At 60.3% G+C, this 20146-nt stretch overlaps 3 protein-coding genes across 4 annotated transcripts; 2 read left to right on the top strand and 1 right to left on the bottom strand.

Annotated features, from left to right (window-relative positions):
• Positions 1 to 628: 628 nt before the first annotated feature.
• RAB1B (RAB1B, member RAS oncogene family) lies at positions 629 to 8390 on the top strand. Its single transcript, XM_027532714.1, has 6 exons — positions 629 to 765; positions 2516 to 2588; positions 2877 to 2972; positions 3084 to 3179; positions 6250 to 6381; positions 6943 to 8390. Exons 1-6 carry the CDS (start codon positions 752 to 754, stop codon positions 7135 to 7137), a joined length of 606 nt encoding a protein of 201 aa, XP_027388515.1. The 5' UTR covers positions 629 to 751; the 3' UTR covers positions 7138 to 8390.
• A 260-nt stretch (positions 8391 to 8650) lies between these two features.
• CNIH2 (cornichon family AMPA receptor auxiliary protein 2) lies at positions 8651 to 15186 on the top strand. Of its 2 annotated transcripts, none has more exons than XM_027532711.1 (6): positions 8651 to 8791; positions 13228 to 13296; positions 13731 to 13778; positions 14014 to 14126; positions 14227 to 14370; positions 14555 to 15186. In XM_027532711.1, exons 1-6 carry the CDS (start codon positions 8666 to 8668, stop codon positions 14580 to 14582), a joined length of 528 nt encoding a protein of 175 aa, XP_027388512.1. In that variant the 5' UTR covers positions 8651 to 8665; the 3' UTR covers positions 14583 to 15186. The 2 variants fall into 2 exon arrangements, with proteins under 2 accessions (XP_027388512.1, XP_027388514.1); XM_027532713.1 differs by lacking the exon at positions 8651 to 8791 and adding an exon at positions 9335 to 9474.
• A 339-nt stretch (positions 15187 to 15525) lies between these two features.
• On the bottom strand, positions 15526 to 19640 carry YIF1A (Yip1 interacting factor homolog A, membrane trafficking protein). The gene is made up of 8 exons (XM_027532710.1): positions 19379 to 19640; positions 18489 to 18700; positions 18223 to 18327; positions 18008 to 18086; positions 16683 to 16740; positions 16359 to 16514; positions 15821 to 15914; positions 15526 to 15727 (listed from the first exon to the last, which is right to left on the bottom strand). The coding sequence occupies exons 1-8, from the start codon at positions 19407 to 19409 to the stop codon at positions 15581 to 15583; spliced, it is 882 nt and encodes a 293-aa protein (XP_027388511.1). The 5' UTR covers positions 19410 to 19640; the 3' UTR covers positions 15526 to 15580.
• Between the last annotated feature and the right edge of the window lie 506 nt (positions 19641 to 20146).

The following is a 20146-nucleotide window of genomic DNA, read 5'->3' as shown; positions in this document are numbered from 1 at the left end:
GTTGGGAGTGGGGTCGGGAGAGGCTGCGAGTATGAGAGAGAGTGTGTGTGTGGTTCACATCTGGTTCCGCGCAGCTGGAGCCCAGTAAGCTTCTCCTATCCCGGAATTGTTTGGGGGCCCCACAGATTCAGGAGTTTTTTCTAGCAGCCTTCATCTCTGAGATTCTATAGATCATGGATTTTGAGTGAGTTTTACCCCTGACCAAGCTATTTGACCTTGGCCGAATTACTGAGACTCGATTTTTTTCACCTATAAAATGTGGGTGATACCTTCTTCCTGGGGTTGTGGCTGGGAGTTAGAAGTGCCTAACCAAAAACCCTTGATAAGTGAACTTTTACTAATATTCCCGGAAGCGGGGAGTGTAAGGATGAATGCCTCTGTCAGACGTGAAACGCCAATCCCAGCACTAAACTGAGCATCCCAACGCCGGGACGCGGTGAGGCTGCAGAGCGCGGTCCTTAAGCCCAGGTGCGTCTGGGAAGCGAACTACAAGCTCCAGAAGGCACTGCGCGGCGATGGGGGGGCGTGGGCTAGGAGATTCGGGCTCTCCGGTCTACGCCTGCGCGGCGGGAGTGAGCTGGACAACGTACGGGGACTACAAGTTCCGAGAAGCAATGCGTCGAGGCCCCAGTCGGGAACGTTTGCGCCTGCGCGTCGCGGGCGGGGTCTCTGGGGCGGAGCGGCCACCATCTTGGAACGGGAGGCGGAGCAGAGCCGACTGGGAGCGACCGAGCGGGCCGCCGCCGCCGCCATGAACCCCGAATAGTGAGTGCGCCCCGCCCGCGCCGTGCGGCGCAGCCTCGATCCCGAGTACGGGACTGTACGCTTACCGGGGTTGTCCGGCCCGGGTCAGGGCTGCGCGGCGCCCCCACATCCGGGTCCCCTCTTCCGCTGACCTCCCCCCCTCACATCCGGGTCCTGCCCCTCCCCCGGGGGCCCCAGGACCCTGACTCGACACCCCGAGTTCTAGCACACGGGCCTGGAGACTGCGACCCCGAGGGGCACCACTTGGAGCCCGAGGCACCGGCACCACCAGGCCTTGTCGGTCAGGTGACCCTGCAGCCCCGCTCTTTCTAGGCCTCAGTTTCCCCACCTGCTGCCTTAGAGTGGAGATCGGGGAGCTGACGACAGTCCTGATAGTGGAGCCAGTCACCAGCGTTTCTGGTCTCGGTCCAGACTTGGGCCGTTTAGGTCGGGCGGTACTTTCTGCTCTCCGGTCCTCCCGGAATCCGGTTCCTGGAGGCTGGCCCTCTGGGTAACTCGCACGCAGGCTCTCCCATCCGGGCTGCTGGATCAACGTGCCGGGTCGCCCCCGGCGGCCGGTCCCCTCCCGCCCTCCCCTCACCTTTGCGCAAGCCCCGGCGCCACTGTCACACCCCTTCCCGTCGCCGTCACCCTGCGGATGAAGTTTACACGAATGTGGCATTTGCTTCCACCCTTCCAGTGGGATTCTTTTTGTTCCTCAAACTCTCCTCACTTCTTGGTCACTCCCCCTACGGGTAGGTGGCCCGCGTTTCTGCCTCGACTTCTCACTGACAGCTTTCACCAAGTGTCGATTATCTTCTTCCTCTTCTGCTACTTCCTTTTTGTTCTCCAGATCCAGACTTCACATTTCCTTGGGGAAGGGTGAAGCTCTGAGCTGGATCATAAGGGGAAACAGAGAAGGGTACCAACAGGCTTTCAACGAGACTTTGGAGTCTGAACCTGGTTTCCAGTATTAAAGTTAACAGCTGTGTGAGTTAGGGCAAGTTGCTTCCGTTCTCTGGTGTGTGGTTTCCTCATTAGTTGGAAATAAAAGCACTCACTTCAGTGGACTGTTGTAAAGTGTAAATGAGATGATGAGTTTGAAGCACAGGGCCAGGCACCAGTGTAAACTTGATACGTTTTGTTGTTCAGTTGTGAGTCGTGTCCAGTTCTTTGTGACCCCATGGACTGCGGCACACCAGGCTTCCCTGTCCTTAACTGTCTCCAGGAGTTTGCTCAGATTCATGTCCATTGAGTCAGAGATGCTACCTAACCATCATTGCCACTTGCTGATCCTCTCTTCTTAGAGGCTTCACACCAGGCTCTTTACATAGAAATTCAGTTCATAAGTTCTAGGCTGGGCCCTGGCCTCCACTTCTAGGGCCTCTGCTGCCCAGTCAGGTACAGGCCCAGGGCAGTGCCGTAGGGTTTCCCTACTGGACTCAAAACCATGGAGTCTATCAGGAACCAGGCTGGGATACCCAACTCTGTCACCTGACTGATTGTGATCCTTGGCAAGTCACGTTCCTTTCTGTGCTTCTGTTTTCTTCTCTGTAAAGTGGAAATTCAGATGTTTCCCTTTGGGCCAGCTGTGTTATGGGGTGTGGTCAGCCCTCCCCAGCCCGGGACTTGCAGGAGGGTCTTGTGAGTGCCTCACTACCCTAATCTGAGGCACACTTCGTGGTGTGGGAGAATGCTGTAGTTGTGACTTCAGGGTGATGGCAGGCGGGCTCCCTGCCGTCCTTCACATCTTCCCATCCTTTCTCTCCAGTGACTACCTGTTTAAGCTGCTTTTGATTGGTGACTCGGGCGTGGGCAAGTCATGCCTGCTCCTACGGTTTGCTGTGAGTAAGAAGCTTCCCATACCATCCATCTAGGGTCCTGGCTGGTGGCCTGAGGGAGGTGGGGCAACAGAGAAGAGTGGTTGCAAGACTCAGGAGACCAGGGATGAAGTGGCAGGACCTGCCGGAAACATATCTGACTGAGCAAGGGCATAGGGCTGGCAGGTTGGGGTGTGAGAACTGGGGCTCAGCAGTGAGGCACTCAGGTGGGGCAGGGAACCAGAGGGAGGTTTTCCAGATGGGCCTCAGACCTGTCTGCTCAGGCCATCTCCCTGGCCCCCGGTCTTCCAGGATGACACATACACAGAGAGCTACATCAGCACCATCGGGGTGGACTTCAAGATCCGAACCATTGAGCTGGACGGCAAAACCATCAAACTTCAGATCGTGAGTGTGGCTGCTCCCAGAGCCCCGGTGCAGAGGCATCTGCCTTCAGAGGGGAGGGGCTCTAGGCACGGAGCCCAGGGCTGACCTGCCCACTCTCCGACTGTCTTGTAGTGGGACACAGCTGGTCAGGAACGGTTCCGGACCATCACTTCCAGCTACTACCGGGGGGCTCACGGCATCATCGTGGTATACGACGTCACAGACCAGGTAGTCCAGGGCTCACTGTCCCCCCTTTGCCTCCTCAGCCTCGGGTCTTTGGCTTTTGCTTCTTTTTACTGTTCCCGTCCTCTCTTCCTCATGCTGCCCGGAAAGGAGACTGTTCCTGGACTTATTTCACAAGGAGGCAAATAACTGCAGAAATGGATCCTCCCCAGGCAGGCCCTGCTGCAGGGCCTTGGCAGAACCAGGCCTCACCTCCCTGTCAAACCTTATTCTAGACCTTCCGGGCACCTCTGTTTGGTGGGTTAGTCAGCTGATTGGTTGCTGTGCTGGGCAAATGGCCTCCTGGGCAAAGACCCTGTGGCGAAGCAGTGGGAGGGGCTTACACAAGGAAGTAAAGGAGCTGTGCGCTCTGGGCCCCGTGCAAGCAGAGTTCTGGGAGCCCAGAGTCTGCTGTGGCAACTTGAGTCACATGTCAGCAGCAGCAGTGGTGATGTTAACAGCGAGAAGCAGTCCTGCCATGCCTTACAGTTCACAGGTTCTGTCACAGCCCTTTGATGCTCATATCATTCCAAAGAGGTCTGGATTATATTCCCATTTCACAGATGAAGAAATGGGTCAGGGTGCTAAGACTTTCTTAGGCCCTGTAGCTGCTCAAGTGGCAGAGCCTGAAAGCCCGTGCCTACTGATTCTACCAGTTTTGTTGTTTTTAAACTTTGTTGCTTAACGGGGGTCAGGCCCTGGGGACATGGAGACACTTACATCAACCCCAGGCCAGGAGGAGTCCCTGCTCCAAGGGGCAGCTGGACTGCAGCTCGCCAGGGACTCGTGCTGCCTCCTGGCCAACAGGCTGTGGGTGAACTGCGCTCCACTCAGGCGGAGGTCACGATGGACCTCTAACTGCCAAATGCTGTGACCTCATTTCAGTTTTTGCCACGATTGACCTCTCGTGGCTTTTAACTGTGTTCTCTTCCCTCTCCTTGAAAAAATGACTGTCTCCAGCTCTCCCACCTCTTGCCGCCCTAGATTCTCTTTTCAGTGACTTTACCGATCCCTCCGGTACTGCTCCCCCACACCCCAGATTTTGTGCTTCCCTACGGCCCCCAGCCTCCTGACCCCCCTGCACAATGCTGACCGCCTTGTGGTTTGGCTTTTGTTTTGTGTTTACTGCAACGAAACGCCCTCACTGTGGACCTCCTCCTCTGTCCTGCACTGTGCTGGCACTGTCTGTGTTAATTCTCACCTTCAGTTTTACCCAGTGAACTAAATGGTGGGGTCCCTGCTTTCCAGATGAGGAAACAGGCTTGGAGATACGTTGAGTTACTTGCCTGTGGTTTCACAGACAGGGAAGGCAAAGCCGGTGTTTGTGAAGCCAGGGTTCTTTGCTTACCAGCACATCCTTGCCTGCCCCTAGCCTGCCTCTGGGCCCCCCACAGAGCTCTGGATGGTCTGCAAAACCTATCGTATCCTGTGCTGGTCTAACTCTGTTCCTGAATCGGCTCCTGCGTCCTCATCTTTATAACAGCAACCCTGTTGGCCTAACCAGAAAACTCTTCCCTCCCCCATCCCAGCAGTCACCGGGCCCCTCTGTTCTCCCCTATCGTCTCTCAAATTTGTCCCCTCATAATAATAGCAGTGATGAGGATAATAGCAGCTCTTGCTAATTAAGCACTTGTTATGAGACAGGCCTGCATTCATTATCTCACGCTCACAACAGCCCCACTGGGAGGTACTGTTTTATTGAAGTGAGGAAACTGAGGTTCAGAGAGATCAGGTGACATATCTAGGGTCATACAGTAAATGGCAGAGGTGAGGCTAAGCCCAGGATCGTCTCACTAAATCCTGTGCTCTCGCCTGCCTCATTGCCTGGCTCATCCCAGCCATCCCCCAGTGGGTCTCCGTCTTCTTGCCAGTCTGATCCGGCCTCTGCACTCCTTCCAGGACTGTCTTCCCAGAGCCCGGTGTGCTCCTGCTGCCCCCTTCCTGAGGAAACCTCCACTGGCTCCTGGTTGTCCAAGATTCAGCCAGGCCAGGACCCTCCCCGCTCGGGCCTGCCTCCTCTTCCTCTGCTTCCCTGCCCAGGGCCTGAGTCCCAGCAATTTTCAGCTTTCCCCTCCCCCCAAAGATGCCACACCCCTCCCGTGTTGCCTCCCCCCCGCCCCGCACCTTCCCCCGTCCCCCCACCAGCACCCATATGGGGGTAGTTCACCCCTCCAGGCACAGGTCAGCTGTAACCTCCCCGAGCTGAGATAGTCCTGGAGTCCCACCAGCTCCTGCCTCCTCTCCCTACAGTGCTGGCCACCCTGTCTTGCCCTTGCGTGTGTCCTAGTCTGGTCCCCCACTGTCCCCTGAGTGCTTTAGGGCTGGGCCCAGGCATGGTTCCATTATTTGAACCCAGGGCCCAGCCTGGGATGTGGCAGGAGGTGTACGTCTGAACCCAGTGTGGTATCATCAGACCTCTGGCTCCTAAGAAGGGAAAGCGGCTCTGGCTCAAGCCTGTTCCTAAAAGTTCTGTCCTTTGTCGGCATGCCAGGAGTTGGGGGTGGGGCATGGCAGGCTGCCGGGAGAGCCGGGCTGAGTGAGGAGGCTGTTGGTGCCAGAAGTAGGACGCACGTTAGGCCCCGCTCCCAGGATCCCTGTCTCTTAGGCCAGGGCCTCCTCTGGGAGGGTCCTCCACCTGCCGCTGGGCTCCCAGGTTTGCAGCCTGAATGGGATTTTAAGGCCACTGTGTGACTCTTGCTCACCTGTTAGCCTTTGCTTCTGTCTTCCTTCTGGCCTTTCTTCTGATGCCATGTGCTCCCCACGTGTGGTTAGGCCTTTTCTGCATCTTAGGGAGACACGAGCAGCTGCAGGAGGAGCTGGCTGGCCCTCGGCCTAAGCCGTTTAGGTGTTGGGGCTGTTAGGAGAAGCTGGGCCTCTCTGGCCCTGGCTTTTGGGGTCTCAGAGTTGGGCGGGCAGGAGAGCTAAGCCTCATGGGGCTTCCTCTGGCTTTCTGAGCCCAGCACGCCTGCCTCTTGGGAGCTCAGGACACCCACATTCCCTTCAAGGCCGGGGTTCTCCAGGCCTGGGATAGGGGTAGCAGTTGGGATCAAAATACCTTTTGATCTGGTTCCTCTAGGAATCCTACGCCAACGTGAAGCAGTGGCTCCAGGAGATTGACCGCTACGCCAGTGAGAATGTCAATAAGCTGCTGGTGGGCAACAAGAGCGACCTCACCACCAAGAAGGTGGTGGACAACACCACCGCCAAGGTGAGCGGGCGGGGCCGGGCCGCCGGGCGCACCACCGCCAAGGTGAGCGGGCGGGGCCGGGCCGCCGGGCACACCACCGCCAAGGTGAGCGGGCTAGGGCCAGGCCGCCGGGCACACCACCGCCAAGGTGAGCGGGCTAGGGCCGGGCCGCCGGGCACACCACCGCCAAGGTGAGCGGGCGGGGCCGGGCCGCCGGGCGCACCACCGCCAAGGTGAGCGGGCGGGGCCGGGCCGCCGGGCACACCACCGCCAAGGTGAGCGGGCTAGGGCCAGGCCGCCGGGCACACCACCGCCAAGGTGAGCGGGCTAGGGCCGGGCCGCCGGGCACACCACCGCCAAGGTGAGCGGGCGGGGCCGGGCCGCCGGGCGCACCACCGCCAAGGTGAGCGGGCGGGGCCGGGCCGCCGGGCACACCACCGCCAAGGTGAGCGGGCTAGGGCCAGGCCGCCGGGCACACCACCGCCAAGGTGAGCAGGCGGGGCCGGGCTGCTGGGCGCACCACGGTGAGGGGGCCGGGTTCTGCCACCGTTCACCTCCTCTCTCCTTCTCTCCCCACATCAGGAGTTTGCAGACTCTCTGGGCATCCCCTTCCTGGAGACGAGTGCCAAGAACGCTACCAACGTCGAGCAGGCGTTCATGACCATGGCTGCCGAGATCAAAAAGCGGATGGGGCCCGGGGCAGCCTCGGGGGGTGAGCGGCCCAACCTCAAGATCGACAGCACCCCGGTGAAGCAGGCTGGTGGTGGCTGTTGCTAGGAGGGGTTCATGGGGTGGGACAGGAGGGGGCACCTTCTCCAGATGATGCCCCTGGAGGGGGCAGGAGGGGCCTCCCTCTCCGGGGCATTTGAATCTGTGGCTTTGGGGGTGTCCTGGGCTCCCAATCTCCCTCTGGCCCATCTGCCTGCTGCCCTGAGCCCCGGCCCCCCCAGGGAGGACACCCAGGACCTGTGGCTGGGGTGGGGGTGCGGGCTTGCTCTGCTGCTGCCTCTAGGGGACTTTAAAAGATACCCCACCACACACCTTTGGGATGAGGGCTCCTCTGTCTGTCTGTCTCCCCGCCCCCCACGTATGCTGCAGTGGGTCTCTCTCCTGACTCTTCTTCCTGCTCCCCCTGTACCCGCCCCACTTCCCCAAGAGCTGAGGGCCTCCCTGGCCTCTACTGCCCCTGGCTGCAGTCAGCACCTGGGGCCAGGTTTAGGAACAGGGGATCCAGGGCCCTGGGATCCAGGGCCCTGGGCTGGACCTCAGGACGGGCGTGGGGACCACAGGGGCCCAGCCGCCTCCTCTCCCCAGCCCCCCGCCCCTCCCGCACTCAGAGCTCCAGCCGTCCACCTGCGGTGGGGTATGAGCACATCTAGGGCAGGTGGGCGGGCAGCTGCACTGGGCCTGTGTCTTGAGCCCAGAGGGAGCCTGCTCCTGCCGCCCCCTGCCCTGCCAGAGCCAGGCCCGTGTGCTGCCTGCTCACCGTGCCCCTTTGTCCCCAAGGCAGGCGGAGGCGGAAGGCCCACCGAGCCAGAGGCTGGGCACGAGCCTTAACCCTCTCTCTGCCAGCACCGCCTCCTTCCCCTGAGGCAGCACGTCTGGCTTATTCTCCCCCCGTCCGTCCCTTGGAGCCTGTGAGGGCGGATCCTTACCCTCTGTCGCTACTTCTCTGGGAATGTGGATGCCACCCAGGGTTGGGGGGCCTCTCCACTTCTTCCCTCTCGCCCAGGATTCCTCCGCACTCTGACACAGCTGCTTCTGCAGAAAGACAAACCTTTGGTCTCTACCTGAGAAGCCATGTCCCTTGTGCTGTCTCTCGCCTGTCCAACCTGTGCCCTGCCCTCCAGCTTGTATTTAAGTCCCTGGGCTGCCCCTTGGGCTGCCCCCCCCCCCACTCCCAGGTTCCCCCTCTGGTGTCATGTCAGGCATTTTGCAAGGAAAAGCCACTTGGGGAAAGACGAAAGGACAAAAAATAAATAAATAAATTTCCATTGGCCCTCGGGTGAGCCGAGGGTTTTTGCAAGGAAGTTGTGGTCTGTGAGTGTGGTCTGTGGTGGGGGCCGCCCTGGGGTGGAGGGATGGAACTGGAGCCCTGGGCTTCACAGGGGGTCCTGGCTCAGGCTGTGTGTCCTAGGGTTGCTGTTGGAAGTCCTTGACCCAGTTCCTGGAGCTCGGAGAGCTGCCTGTTTGTCCTGCTGTGGGCTGTCCCCACGGGCCCAGCACGGTTCCGGCAGGGAGGGAGGCAGCGGCCATCAGTGAGCACCTGGGGAGCCGCCGCCGAAACCCACACAGGCAGCTCGGGATGGGGAGTTGGGCCGCAGCTGGAGCAGGCGGCGGGCCTGCGGGCTCGGCCCGTTGTTCCCGGCCTGCGTCCCCTGAAGCCGCCTGGCTCGCCCCCCTCTCCTGGCTTGTTCTGGGTTCAAGCCAGGTGCGTCTGCCCCTCGCACGGACGGTGGACGGACGGTGACAAATGCTTTGCACTTCAGACCTCAGCCCAGCCTCCTGGCGGGGTGTGAGAACAGTGTGTGTGCCCGTCTGAGCGGACCGAGTGTGGCTGCGGTGGGTTAGTTGTGTGGTTGCGGGGAGAAGGGGGTATGCCGAGCATGTGCGTCCATGCTTACGTGTCCCTGAGGTTGGGGCGGGGGTGGCGCCCAGGCCGGGCTGGCGGAGGGGCGCACGGAGACCCGGCCCCGCCCGCCCGAGGCTGCTCGCACGGCGGCCCCGCCCCCAGCTCCGCCCCGCCGGCTTCGCGGGCTGGCGAGCGAGGGAGCCGCGGGCGAGGGATCGCAGGATGAGCGATCGGGGCCCGGGCAGCCGGCAGCGGACGCGCCCCCCGAGCCCACCGGCCCGCGCCCCGCGTGCCCCACGGCCCCGCGGCCCCAAACCAGGCCGCGCTGCCCGCGCCCCCCGAGCCCGCGCCCGAGCCCTGCGGGCCATGCCCGGCCGGCCCTAAGCGCGGGCCGGGGGGGCGTCCCCTTGCGCCCGGGCCCCGCGCTGGCGCCCCCCGGGCCGCCGCCCGGCGCGGGGGCCATGGCGTTCACCTTCGCCGCGTTCTGCTACATGCTCACCCTGGTGCTGTGCGCCTCCCTCATCTTCTTTGTCATCTGGCACGTAAGGCCGGGCTGGGGCTGGGGGCGGGGTGGGGGCAGGGGCGCAGGGAATGGGAGGGGGACGGATGGATGGTCTCAGGGCCCGGAGAAACTTGGAGCCTTCTCTCCGCTATCGCCCATCAGTCGGCTGCTGTTCACCCCAAGAACACCCCCCATCATCAGCTTCCTTTCCGGGGGCCCCCCTTTCTCCGTCGCCCCCGCCTGTCTGTGGGTATGTCAGTGGGTCCCTGACCCCCCTCCCCTGCCCCATGCAGCCTTGGGGTGTGAGGCGAAATTCTAGGATTCTTGCTACTTTGCCTCCTCCTGTTTCCCGCCCCCCCGCAACCATTTAGTCGCCCCCGTTGTCCAACGGGCAGTTTGTCTGTCTGATCTCCCCACCCCCTTTGTGGGTTTTTCCAGCCAGAGTGATGGAGCTGGTTGCTATGGCAACTGCATCTGTTTACAGGACCCACAGATCGCAGAGCCCATTAACCCTTTCCCGTCCCACCCCAAGCCCCCACCCCCACCCGAGACCCTGCATCGATTGGCTGTAAGCAGCCCCAGAGATCTAACCAGCTCACCTTGGGTTTCCCTGCCCCCTCCTGTCTGGGCTTCCCCCCACTAGGTTTTCTCCGCACTTCCAGCTTTCCTCCTCTTCCTGCCCCCACTTTCCCCTTTGTCTCCTGTCTCTCTGGGTCTGTCTCTCGCTCCGGCCTTGCCTCACACCTGGGTTCTTCGAAATGTCCGTTTCTCATCCCTTATGCTGATTGCCTTCCCTGAGAGAGGGTCTCTCTCCCCCACTCTCTGGGGCCTTCTCCCCTGCCTGTCTCCCTTCCATCACTGCAGAACTGTCAGTCAGCCTCCAGCTTCTTTTTTGGGACCCCTGCCCCCCTCTCTTTACTGCCCTTTCTTCTCCTCTGTCCCCTGAGGTTTCGGCCACCACCCCATCCCCTCCGCACAGCCTGTGCATCTTGGCCCTGGCCTGCTCCGCTCCGCATCCTCCGCCTGTACGTCCGGCGCACACCTCCCTGGTCATCGCTTTGTGCCCTGCCAGCCCTCTCTCTAGTCCCCCTTCCATCCTCTTCCTTCCCAGTGCCTTACCAGCTTCTCTCTGGGTCTCCCCACTTCATCACTCCCTTCTTTTCCTGGGACCTGCTGCCTGCCTGCTCCATGATCCTCCCTGGCTCTTGACCCGTCTCTCCCTCATCATCCCCTGCTGCCCCCTGCCACCTGTCTCTTTTACACCAGGATTCCATGGACTCTGACTGCGCCCCTCCTGTGTGAGGAGTGAGCCCCATAGGCACCTTCAGACACACACCCCCTCTGCGGCCTCTCTCCCCTGACTTTGCCTCTTTCTGTGGGCCTCTCGGTTGCTTTTTCTTTCCTCTGCCCGCTTCTCTGTCTTTCTCTTCCTGCATCTCCCCTGGGTCCTTCTTGATCTCCCTGAGCCTTTTGTCTCATGCCAGGGCCTTGGACTATCCTGCGGGGTGGTGGCTGGAGTCCTGAGGACTGGAAGGAATTGAGAGTCACAGTCTGGGCACACAGAGCTAACCAGCTCCTGGAAGAAAGGCTCCTGGAATTCAAAAAGCCCCTTTCTGGGCCTTTCCCCACCCAGAGGCCTCGGGGTCCCTGTGCTCCTGTGGTCCTCAGAGCAGTCCTCCATTCAGCACGCCTGTGTCCAGGCTCCTGAGAACCAGGCTCTGGGCAGTTCTGGGGAAGACTAGGATGAATAAGACTCAGGCTTTGCCCCTGTGGGGCTCCCAGGCTGGAAAAAAGGGCCCAGGCATTCTCAGAAAATATTTATTGAGTACATACTACATGTCAGGCATTGTGTTCGCTCAGCTGTTTAGCTGGGCAATCATAGCAAGTCTCTTGTCCTGCGTCCATTTCCTCATTGGTAAAGTAGGCTTGTTGTACATGAGGCCAAGTGTATGTAAGTCCAGGGCAAGGCTTGCCAAGGGGTGTGCGGGTGGGGAGAAGAGGTGTGGTTCTCAATCCAAATTGGTAAGAACTAGAACCTTCCAGGGCAGGACCCCAGATCCCACCACAGACCCTGAGCCCAGGCCCCACTGGTCGCTAGGCAACCCTGGTGGTGAGTGACGCGTGTCTGCTGTCACCATGGGGGGTTGTTTGTTCCAGGGGGCTGAGTCAGCGCCAGGCAGCCTGGGGGGTGGGAGGCGCGACACCCGCCGCCTGCTGGTGGTGCCAGCTCTGGGGCAGACAGACGGCACCCTTCCGCTCCCTGCTGGACCCCATTGCTGTGCCTAACAGGCAGGCGGCTGCCCAGAGTTGGGGGGGGAATTGGGGGAGCAGTTCCAGATGGCCCCAGCTCCCTCCAGGAAGCCCGTGTTCTCTCGCTTCGAGCCTTATGGGGTCTGGGGTGCTTGGGGGTGGTGGGCCCGCTGCCTCATCCCGGAGCTGGTGCTGAGGGGAGGGGACCCCAGAAGGCTCCTCTGCCAGCCTTCCTCCCAGGCCAGCTCCCCTCAGGTCCATCTCGTCATCCTCTGAAACACCTGCTCCCTCAAGAGTTCCCATCCCAATGAAGACAGTGCCCACCACCAGATGCCCCAACATCCAAAGTCTCCTTGGGCCCCTTTGCCTCTACTTCACTGCCATTCAAGCCCTCCGGAGTCTGGCTTCTAAATAGCTCTGGAGCCCATCCACACCTCTGCATCCCCACTGCCCTCTCTTCACTCAGATCGCCATGCCTCGCCTACCCGCCCCCAGCACCCAGTCTGCACCCCAAACATCCAAAAGTCCCCTGACTGGTCTGGCTTGAGTGTAGTAAAGTGTTTACAATTTTAACTCTGGAATCCAAGTGGTTTAGAATCCTGGCTTGCCACTAACTAGCTATGTGGCCTTGGACAAGTCATTTAATCTATCTCAGTTTCCTCATCTGCAAAATGAAAGTGGTAATACAGCTCCTATATCATCAAGCTGTTGCAAGCATTAAACATAAAGCCTGTTGGCATAAAGGAAGTATCGTGTATGTCTTGGTGGGGACTGTTAGCCAATATGTACTTCCTGCTCGTTCAACCCTAGAACATCTACCTGACAGCCCTCACTCTGCTGCTTTCTACCCCTCAATGGCTCCCTCATACGTTTGTGTTCAAATATCTGGCCCTGCCTTACAAGGCCCCCACGTCTGACGCTGCTGACCACTCCAGCCCATTGTTCACCATTCCCTCTCACCTTACACTTTCACTCTAGCCCCATAGAACCTACAGCTTCCTGAATGTTCCTTGTTCTTCCAACCCTCTGCCACTGTACCTGCTGTTCCCACTGCCCTTCCCCCCATTTGTTCACCAGACAAACACCTGCTCCGAGTCCAGCCTGAACTCCCCATCCCCACCCCATGCTGGATCAGGCGCCTACCCCAGGTTCTGTACTCCGCAGCCCTGATCACCCTGGAATGCGGTTCCCAGTTGTCCTTCTAAGCCTGGGGTTCCTCCCAGACAGGGACTGTGTCCCAGGCTTCTGGGGCCCAGTGTTCAGCACAGGGCCTGCAGACAAGGCACTATCTCTTGGGATGTTTTGGATGGAGGTGTAGTAGACATGTTCTGAAGTGGGCATCAGTATACTAGAATTCCATCCCAAACTGTTGTGTGACCTTGGGCCAGGCCCCACCCCTCTCTGGGCCTCAGTTTCTCTACCTTTGCAGCAAGCTTCATCTGGGTCGATCCCCATCCATGTGTGAATCTCACACCAGAGACGAATGGGTGGGAGGGCCATAAGCTGTTGCCCCAACCCTGACGGGCACACGCCCCTCCCCCAGATCATAGCCTTTGACGAGCTGCGGACTGACTTCAAGAACCCCATCGACCAGGGCAACCCAGCGCGGGCAGTAAGTGATACATGTGCTGCGCCGAGGTGTGTCCGTCCGTCTGTCTTTCCATATGTCGCGGGTGGAGGGCGGCGGGGAGACGGGAAGACGGGGGTGTGTGTGTGGGGGGCGGTGGCCGTGCCCCTTCCTCTTGTCTGTCCCCGCCCCCAGCAAACACCTGGCGCGGGCTCAGGGCTCGGGTTCCTCCTGGCGGGGCAGCCGTTGCCGGGCTCTGGGCCGTTGCCGTGGAGACGCGGGTGAAGATCCCTCCATGGTGACGGTCGCTATGGGGACCGCGCGGCTGCATCCCTGCCGCGCCGCCGAAAACGCCGCAGAGCCTGCTCTGGCGCCCCCTGGTGGCCACGTGCAAGGAGTAGGGGGCGTGGGAGTGCGGCGGGGCGCATCCAGTGCCAGCTCCTTCACGTTCACCGTTGCTGTCTTTTCCTCCCCGACAGCGCGAGCGTTTAAAAAATATCGAACGCATTTGCTGCCTACTGAGGAAGGTCAGTGTCAGGGATAGGGGAGGAAGGCTCCTAGTCCAGCGCAGCCCCACTGTGACCCAGAGCCGGGCTTTCCTCCTCTGTGGTCTGTTTGATCTGCTCTGCCACGTGGGAGGGAGTGGGAGGCTAGAAGCCCTTTTAATCCCAGAGGTCATGGTGGGTGGGCACTTCCCAAGGGCCCTTGAAGCTTGGATCTGTCCTAGCACCTGGCCGCTGACCTGTCACCCTCACTCCCCAGCTGGTGGTCCCAGAATACTCCATCCACGGCCTCTTCTGTCTGATGTTTCTGTGTGCAGCTGAGTGGGTGACCCTAGGCCTCAACATCCCCCTCCTCTTCTACCACCTCTGGAGGTGAGGGCAGCCGCCACCTTTGGGAGGGTGAGATGGGGGATCCGGCAGGATGTGGGTGGGAGCCTTGACGGTGGGCACTCAGACCCCTCTCCCCGCCCAGGTACTTCCACCGCCCTGCAGATGGCTCTGAGGTCATGTATGACGCCGTCTCCATCATGAATGCTGACATTCTCAACTACTGCCAGAAGGAGTCCTGGTGCAAACTCGCCTTCTACCTGCTCTCCTTCTTCTATTACCTGTACAGGTGAGGCCCTGCCCGCTGCAGTCAGAAGTCAGGGAAGGGATGTACCAGGCACCATCCCTTCAATCCCAGGGATGGTTGGGCCCCAAGTTCCTGCCCTTCGCCCTTGATAACTGGGGTGCAACAGGGTGGGTGGCCGGTAGCCGGGTGCGCTTGTGACTTGGCTCACTGCCGTGTCTTCCCACAGTATGGTTTATACGTTGGTGAGTTTCTAAGGGGGAAGCCGGCCAGGGAGTGAGCCCAGAACGGACCGGACGCCTGTGCACCCCCAGCCCTGGGCCACAGAGGCCTCAGCCCTGGGGAGGGAGGGGGCACTGGTGCCCCCAGCCTCCTCTCCACCCCCCAAACTGCTGCTGCGGGGACTTCCCGCCTTCAGAGCCCCCTCCCCTTGGACTAGGGCTGGGCAGATCTCTCAACAGGGGCAGGAGCTCCTCTGCCAGCCTGTGGGCATGGCAGTCAGTCCTGGAAGGGGTGGGACCTTCAGCCTTGTCCGCTTCAGGGGGAATTTAGGCCCTGCCAAGGGGCAGGGCTTGACCCTGGAAGTTCTGGGCCGCCCCCTCCATCCCCCACCTTGAGGCTCCCCCTGCAGGTGGGGGGGTACCCACACCCGGAATGAGCAGGCTCAGCAGGGGGGCAGCCCCACCCCTAGTCTGCCCTCTCCCCTCCCCCAGGCTGTCTCTCCAGACCCCTTCCTGTCCCCACTTGCCCCAACCCCAGCCTACCCAGTCTCTTGGACCTATTTTCTATGTTGCCTGGAGGAGTACGGCACCCCCTCCCCGGCCATTTGTGACAAAATATGAATAAACTACTGCAAACACATGGGCCCCATTCTGCTCCTAAAAGGCTTAGAGAGGAGATGGGGGGAAAGGGGGAAGCACCCCACTAGCCTACAGACCCCTCTAGGACCGCCTCAGATGGATCGGAGGCTTTCGAGGTCTCCTTAGCAGCTGCCTGCTTCCACTTCACTTTCCCAGCCACATATAAACAACTATTTCTGTTGAAACACTTCCATCTGCCTTCCAAGGCAGTATCAAGGCCACCAACTCCAGGAAGACCTCCTTGGAGAAAAGTGGTGGTCCCTGTCCCCTGGCCAATGCAAAGACCGAGAAGTGTTAGCAAATCACCCCCACAAGCCCCAGAAACAAGGGTCAAACAGAATCAAGGAAATCGAATCTTCAATGTATGGAAAAATCAGTGCCAGCAGGGATGGGGGTCACCGGACCAGATGGAAAGTCAGCCAGTATATGATAAGGGGCTGAAAGGCTGCAGCTCCCAGTGTCAGGTAGAGCTGGAGACGTTGTCGGGGGGCCGGGCCCCCCATGCTGTCAGGTCCCAGGGCTGCTGTTCGCAAAGAGCGCACCTGGAAGAAAGGAGAGAGCTGAAGCTGGGCCGGGAGGAGGAGGCCTGTCTGCAGCTCCGACCCCAGGCAAAGAGGAGCCAGCCCCGGACTCACAATGAAGTACATGAGTGCGGACGAAGTCCAGGCCAGCGCCACGTAGTAGCCATCGCTGCCGAAGAGCAGGCCCGTGAGGACACTGAGGATCATCCTACAGGGGGCGGGGGCAGGAGGGAGGAAGAAAAGACTGGAGGCCCCTGAGGGTCCAGGCCTGAGACTGCCCCAGAGCCCAGCCTAGACCCCAGCTACCATCACTGGGGCCCTTTACCCACAATCTGCACCCCACCCCCTGCCAGGGACCTAGACTCAGAATGAATTGGGAAGGCCAGGACTCGGTCCTCGGACCTGGATCCAAGACCCCCTTCACCACCCCAGCTCACCCTTCTCCCCTGAGGTCCCGGGTGACTCTAGCACATTCCTGACCTCCTGAGCAACACTACCGGCTCCTGAGGAGGCTGCTGAGAACAGGCACTCCCTCTAACAAAGAAGAGCTGGGTGGGCAGAGGGGGTCCAGAGTCACAGTTCGAGGCTACCACTGGGCAGGCCAGGAACCCCGGGCAGCAGGCAGCCTCCCACTCGGCCCACAGGTGCTCACCCCACATATTTGTAGCCGCTGTAGGCCAGCAGGTGGAAGGTACTCAGGTCGCTGCGCACGGTGGCCAGGTAGATGCCCAGGAGCAGGGCCAGCACTTCCATCACAACCCACACCAGCGCTGTGCTTGCACACAGGCCCAGCACCTCCGGGGAGAACCTGTGGCCATGTGGGGTGGGGTGAAGGGAGTCCCAAACCAGCCGTCCTGAGGCAGGGGTGAGACTAGGGGCATGGACGGACTTGGGAGTTGGCACAGATCCCCCAGGGAGGTGGGGAGAGGAGTCAGGAATGGGGAAGTGGTGGGAATCGGGACGGGTTGGCACTGACCTTTTCTGAATGCCCAGTGCCATCCCAGCCAGCAGCACGTAGGTGATGAAGGCCATTGCTGCCAAGAGCCAGAGAGATGCCATCAGCCTGGTTTCCTCAATCAGAGCCCCCACACCCCATCCCTAGGTATTCAGAGCCACTGACACCCCCATACTTCCTTCGCTGAATAGCCCCACATGCTTCACCTCTACCCTCAGACACCCGGTGCCCTGCTTGGGAGGCCTTTTCCTGCTGAGCCCTCCTGTTGTGTAAATGTCCTTCTCTCAGGACCACCAAGCCCTCTCCTATACTAGGAAACTCACCAAAGCTTCCTGCTGTGTCTCAGAAACTACCTCGCGTGCCAAAGTCACCTCTGCTATTTTCACAAAAGCTCAGATGGCAGCTGCCTTTTCACAGCAATTTCAACTCATCAGTCCTGTCTTATGCTCCCTAAAACTGATGTACCCACAAGAGGGCATAGTGTCTGGAGTCAAGAAACTAGTTCTACCACCTGTGAGCTGTGTGTTCTCAAAGATGCTCATACCTCTCCAAGTCTTGGCTTCAGTGTGTAAAACGGGAATGGCAGTGCCTCTGAGAGGGAAATGGAATGAAGAGGGGAAGAGGAACTGTGGCTCTCTCAGGGCACCTGGGCTGTCTGGCTGCCCTTCTGGGAGCCGACCCGAGCATAATCCCCTCCTCCAGCATGTCCACCAGGGGCCATGCCTTGTGCAGGGCCTGGGACAGAGAGGAGTCAGAGGCGGAGTCTGCCAGCCACAGCGCAGTGTGTGCGTCCTGACCCATGCCACGCAGACAGGTGGTTGTGGGAACCCAGAGGGAGTACCCACGTCCTCAGAGGAGGGGATGCAGGAGCAGGCCTTGGAGGAGGACAAGTAGCACAGTGATAACAGCTTATATTTACTGCCTGCTTCCTATGTGCCAAGTGCTGGCTGAGCACACACATCCCCTCACTGAATGCCCACCACAGTTCTCTGTGGTAGGAACTGTTTTTATTCCAGCTTCTTCAGGAGCATGAAAGGAGCCCCCTGAGGTCCCATAGCTGGAAGTTGCAGAGCCAGGTCTAAACCTTGGGCTCCAGGCTGGGGAGGGACATGGTCCAAGTCAGGTGGCAGGGAGGTCGCAAAGGGGAGTATCCTGGCAGCGCACCCAGGAAGTGGCTGGTCACCCCATTCTGTCTACTGGCATCTAGGGACACCACAAAAGCCACACACAAGATCACCAAGAGCAGATGCTGAACCAACACATGAGCCTGTCTCTCCTCACTGGTGCCTCAAGGCACAAGTCCGTCCCCCCGCCACCACATCCCACAGCCCAGATCAAAGACTCACTGGGGATATAGAGATCGGGGGCGTTGAGGTCTTGCCGTGGGGGCAGAGGCACATCACGACTGTACTGCACTTCCCAGTTCTGGAGGTGGCAGCAGCGGCCAGGTGAGGAAAAGCAGACAAGAGAGCAAAGGAGGGGGCTGAGATCTGGGGGCCAGGCTCTGGGGCAGGAGGCAGGAGGCAAGGGGGCCCACCAGCTCCTCTGTTAGGCAGCTCACCTGGTGTGTGTAGGGGAAGACCAGCAGCCCTAGCTTCTTGGCCACATAGGCTGTGTCCACAGCGAAAAAATACTTGAGTTTGTTCACGGACACAAAACGGTGCAGCTAAGAGGGAAGAGAGGAGGCTGTGGACGAGCTGCACCCAGAACCTCAGGGTGCTCCTGTCTGCTCTTCCCTGAGGGCCGCTGTGCAGATTAGGTGGGATCCCGTGATGCCCCAGCCCTGGCCAGAAATCCTGCCACCCTTGCCCTGGGGGTGGGCCACACCTCCTTGTTCATCATGTCCTTCCCATGGGATGCGATGGAGCTGCCATAGGCCATAGCCATGTTGGCCATAGGGTCCCCAAGCAAGTGGTTGACATTGAAGGCCACGTCGGCTCCTGGGGCTGGGTAGCCCCCTGGCTGGCTGGAGTAACCACCGCTTGTGTCATCGAAGAGGGGAGGGGGATCCGGAGCTGCCCGGGCCCTGTGCTTGGAGCCTGTGGGTTTGCAGGTGACAGGAACACCAAGCATAAGCCCAAACCACCGCCCCTTCCCCAGGCTGGACAGCCCTGTATGGGTCTTGGGAGCACCAAGCAATCAGTGAGGGACACTAGCTGGATGAGGAGTAACTAATCCAGAAAGAACTACAAGGAGGGATTCTTTTCCGGAGGTGCTAAATGTGGGTAAAGAACTGAGGCAGCTCCTGGAAGTGGTTGCCCGCCTGGAGGTTCCCGGGGGCCTCCTCAAAGGAACTGATCTCTGAACTGAATCTTGGAGACTGAATTTGCTAGGTGAAGACAACTGGTAGCACATCCCCGCACTGAACAAGGGTGGGAAAGGAGACGGCTGGGTAACGCAGAGGCCCTAGGCACTGGTGAGGAACCCTACCAGGGTCATGACCGAGAAGGGAAGTTTGGGAGGCAGACCCCATTCACGCCCGAGTCGGGCACGGGAGATCCCAGCAGTACTATCATCGCCCGATCTGATCTCGGGTTTGGGCAGAGAGGGCGAAGTCCGGGACGCGTGGCCGAGCCTCACGGGGCAGGAATCCGAATGACATCCGCCGCCCTGGGCAGCAGTCACGGCTGCCCCTCTCCCTCAGGGTGAGCGGGCCGCGCCGCCGACCGTCCTCGGGCGGGTCGGCCCGCGCCCCGCCCGCCCCGCGCCCCACGCACCGTGGGCTCCGTAGCCCGAGTGATAAGCCATGGCCCCGATGCTCGCTCTCTCCGAGGGCCCGCTGAGTCGCCTCGTGGTACGAATACTAGCGAGGCAGCTGCTCCGTTCCCTGGGCACCGATCGAGGTTACCGAGAAGCCCGACACGTCCCCGAACTGTCCGACGACAGCAGCCATGTCGGCGGCGTCATCCTCTGCCGCCTGCCATTGGCTCCTCCGCAGCGATGGCTCGCCTCTATCCTCTCCCAATTGGCTGCTGGCGCGCCCTCGCCGAAGCGGATTCGGCAGTAATCAACTTCCGGGAGGAGGGATAGGCGGAGCTAGTAGAGCCTCTCTCGGATTGGATAGTGGGTTTGTTAGCTCGCGGCCGAGCAGCCAATAGATGGGCTAGAGTTATAATTATTTCCGCGCCTGCGCAATGGGGCAGTTGACGCTCGGCCTGCCACGACTACAGCAGGCGGAGGCTGGAGTCCGGGAAGGAAGTTTCACTCGCGAGGGACTGGGACGGTGGAACTGTGATCAAGCCCTGTCCCTCGGGCTTTTGCCTCTCCTTCTCAGTGTTAGCTTTCCTTCCGCGTCCTCCATTCTACTCCCAGTACTGGCTCCGAGTCCAGAAGAGGTGGAGGTGAGGGGTGCACGGGGAGGCGCTGTTGGTAGGAACTGGGGCTGAGCAGTGACCTCAGGGCCTAGCGAGCTCCGGGATTCTGACTCCTCCTCCCGCCTCCCACCCGTCCTTTCCGCGCGGGTGCTGTCCGTCGTCTGGTGCTGA

This window comes from Bos indicus x Bos taurus, chromosome 29 (genome assembly GCF_003369695.1).
Source record: "Bos indicus x Bos taurus breed Angus x Brahman F1 hybrid chromosome 29, Bos_hybrid_MaternalHap_v2.0, whole genome shotgun sequence".
Lineage (NCBI taxonomy): Eukaryota > Metazoa > Chordata > Mammalia > Artiodactyla > Bovidae > Bos > Bos indicus x Bos taurus.
Note: the sequence above shows the minus strand (reverse complement) of the source record. Positions and strands in the feature narration are given on the sequence as shown.

Bases quoted from the DNA above. Each gene is read 5' to 3' on its own strand.
- RAB1B (XM_027532714.1), top strand. The intron at 2,589-2,876 runs GTGAGTAAGAAG...CCGGTCTTCCAG, and splicing joins GCCTGCTCCTACGGTTTGCT to GATGACACATACACAGAGAG. The intron at 6,382-6,942 runs GTGAGCGGGCGG...TCCCCACATCAG, and splicing joins TGGACAACACCACCGCCAAG to GAGTTTGCAGACTCTCTGGG.
- CNIH2 (XM_027532711.1), top strand. From the start codon at position 8,666: ATGGGGAGTTGGGCCGCAGCTGGAGCAGGCGGCGGGCCTGCGGGCTCG. The intron at 13,297-13,730 runs GTAAGTGATACA...CCTCCCCGACAG, and splicing joins AGGGCAACCCAGCGCGGGCA to CGCGAGCGTTTAAAAAATAT. The intron at 14,127-14,226 runs GTGAGGGCAGCC...CTCCCCGCCCAG, and splicing joins CTCTTCTACCACCTCTGGAG to GTACTTCCACCGCCCTGCAG.
- YIF1A (XM_027532710.1), bottom strand. From the start codon at position 19,409: ATGGCTTATCACTCGGGCTACGGAGCCCACG. The intron at 18,328-18,488 runs GTGTGGCCCACC...CTTCCCTCTTAG, and splicing joins AGGACATGATGAACAAGGAG to CTGCACCGTTTTGTGTCCGT. The intron at 15,915-16,358 runs GTGAGCACCTGT...CGCCCCCTGTAG, and splicing joins AGCGGCTACAAATATGTGGG to GATGATCCTCAGTGTCCTCA.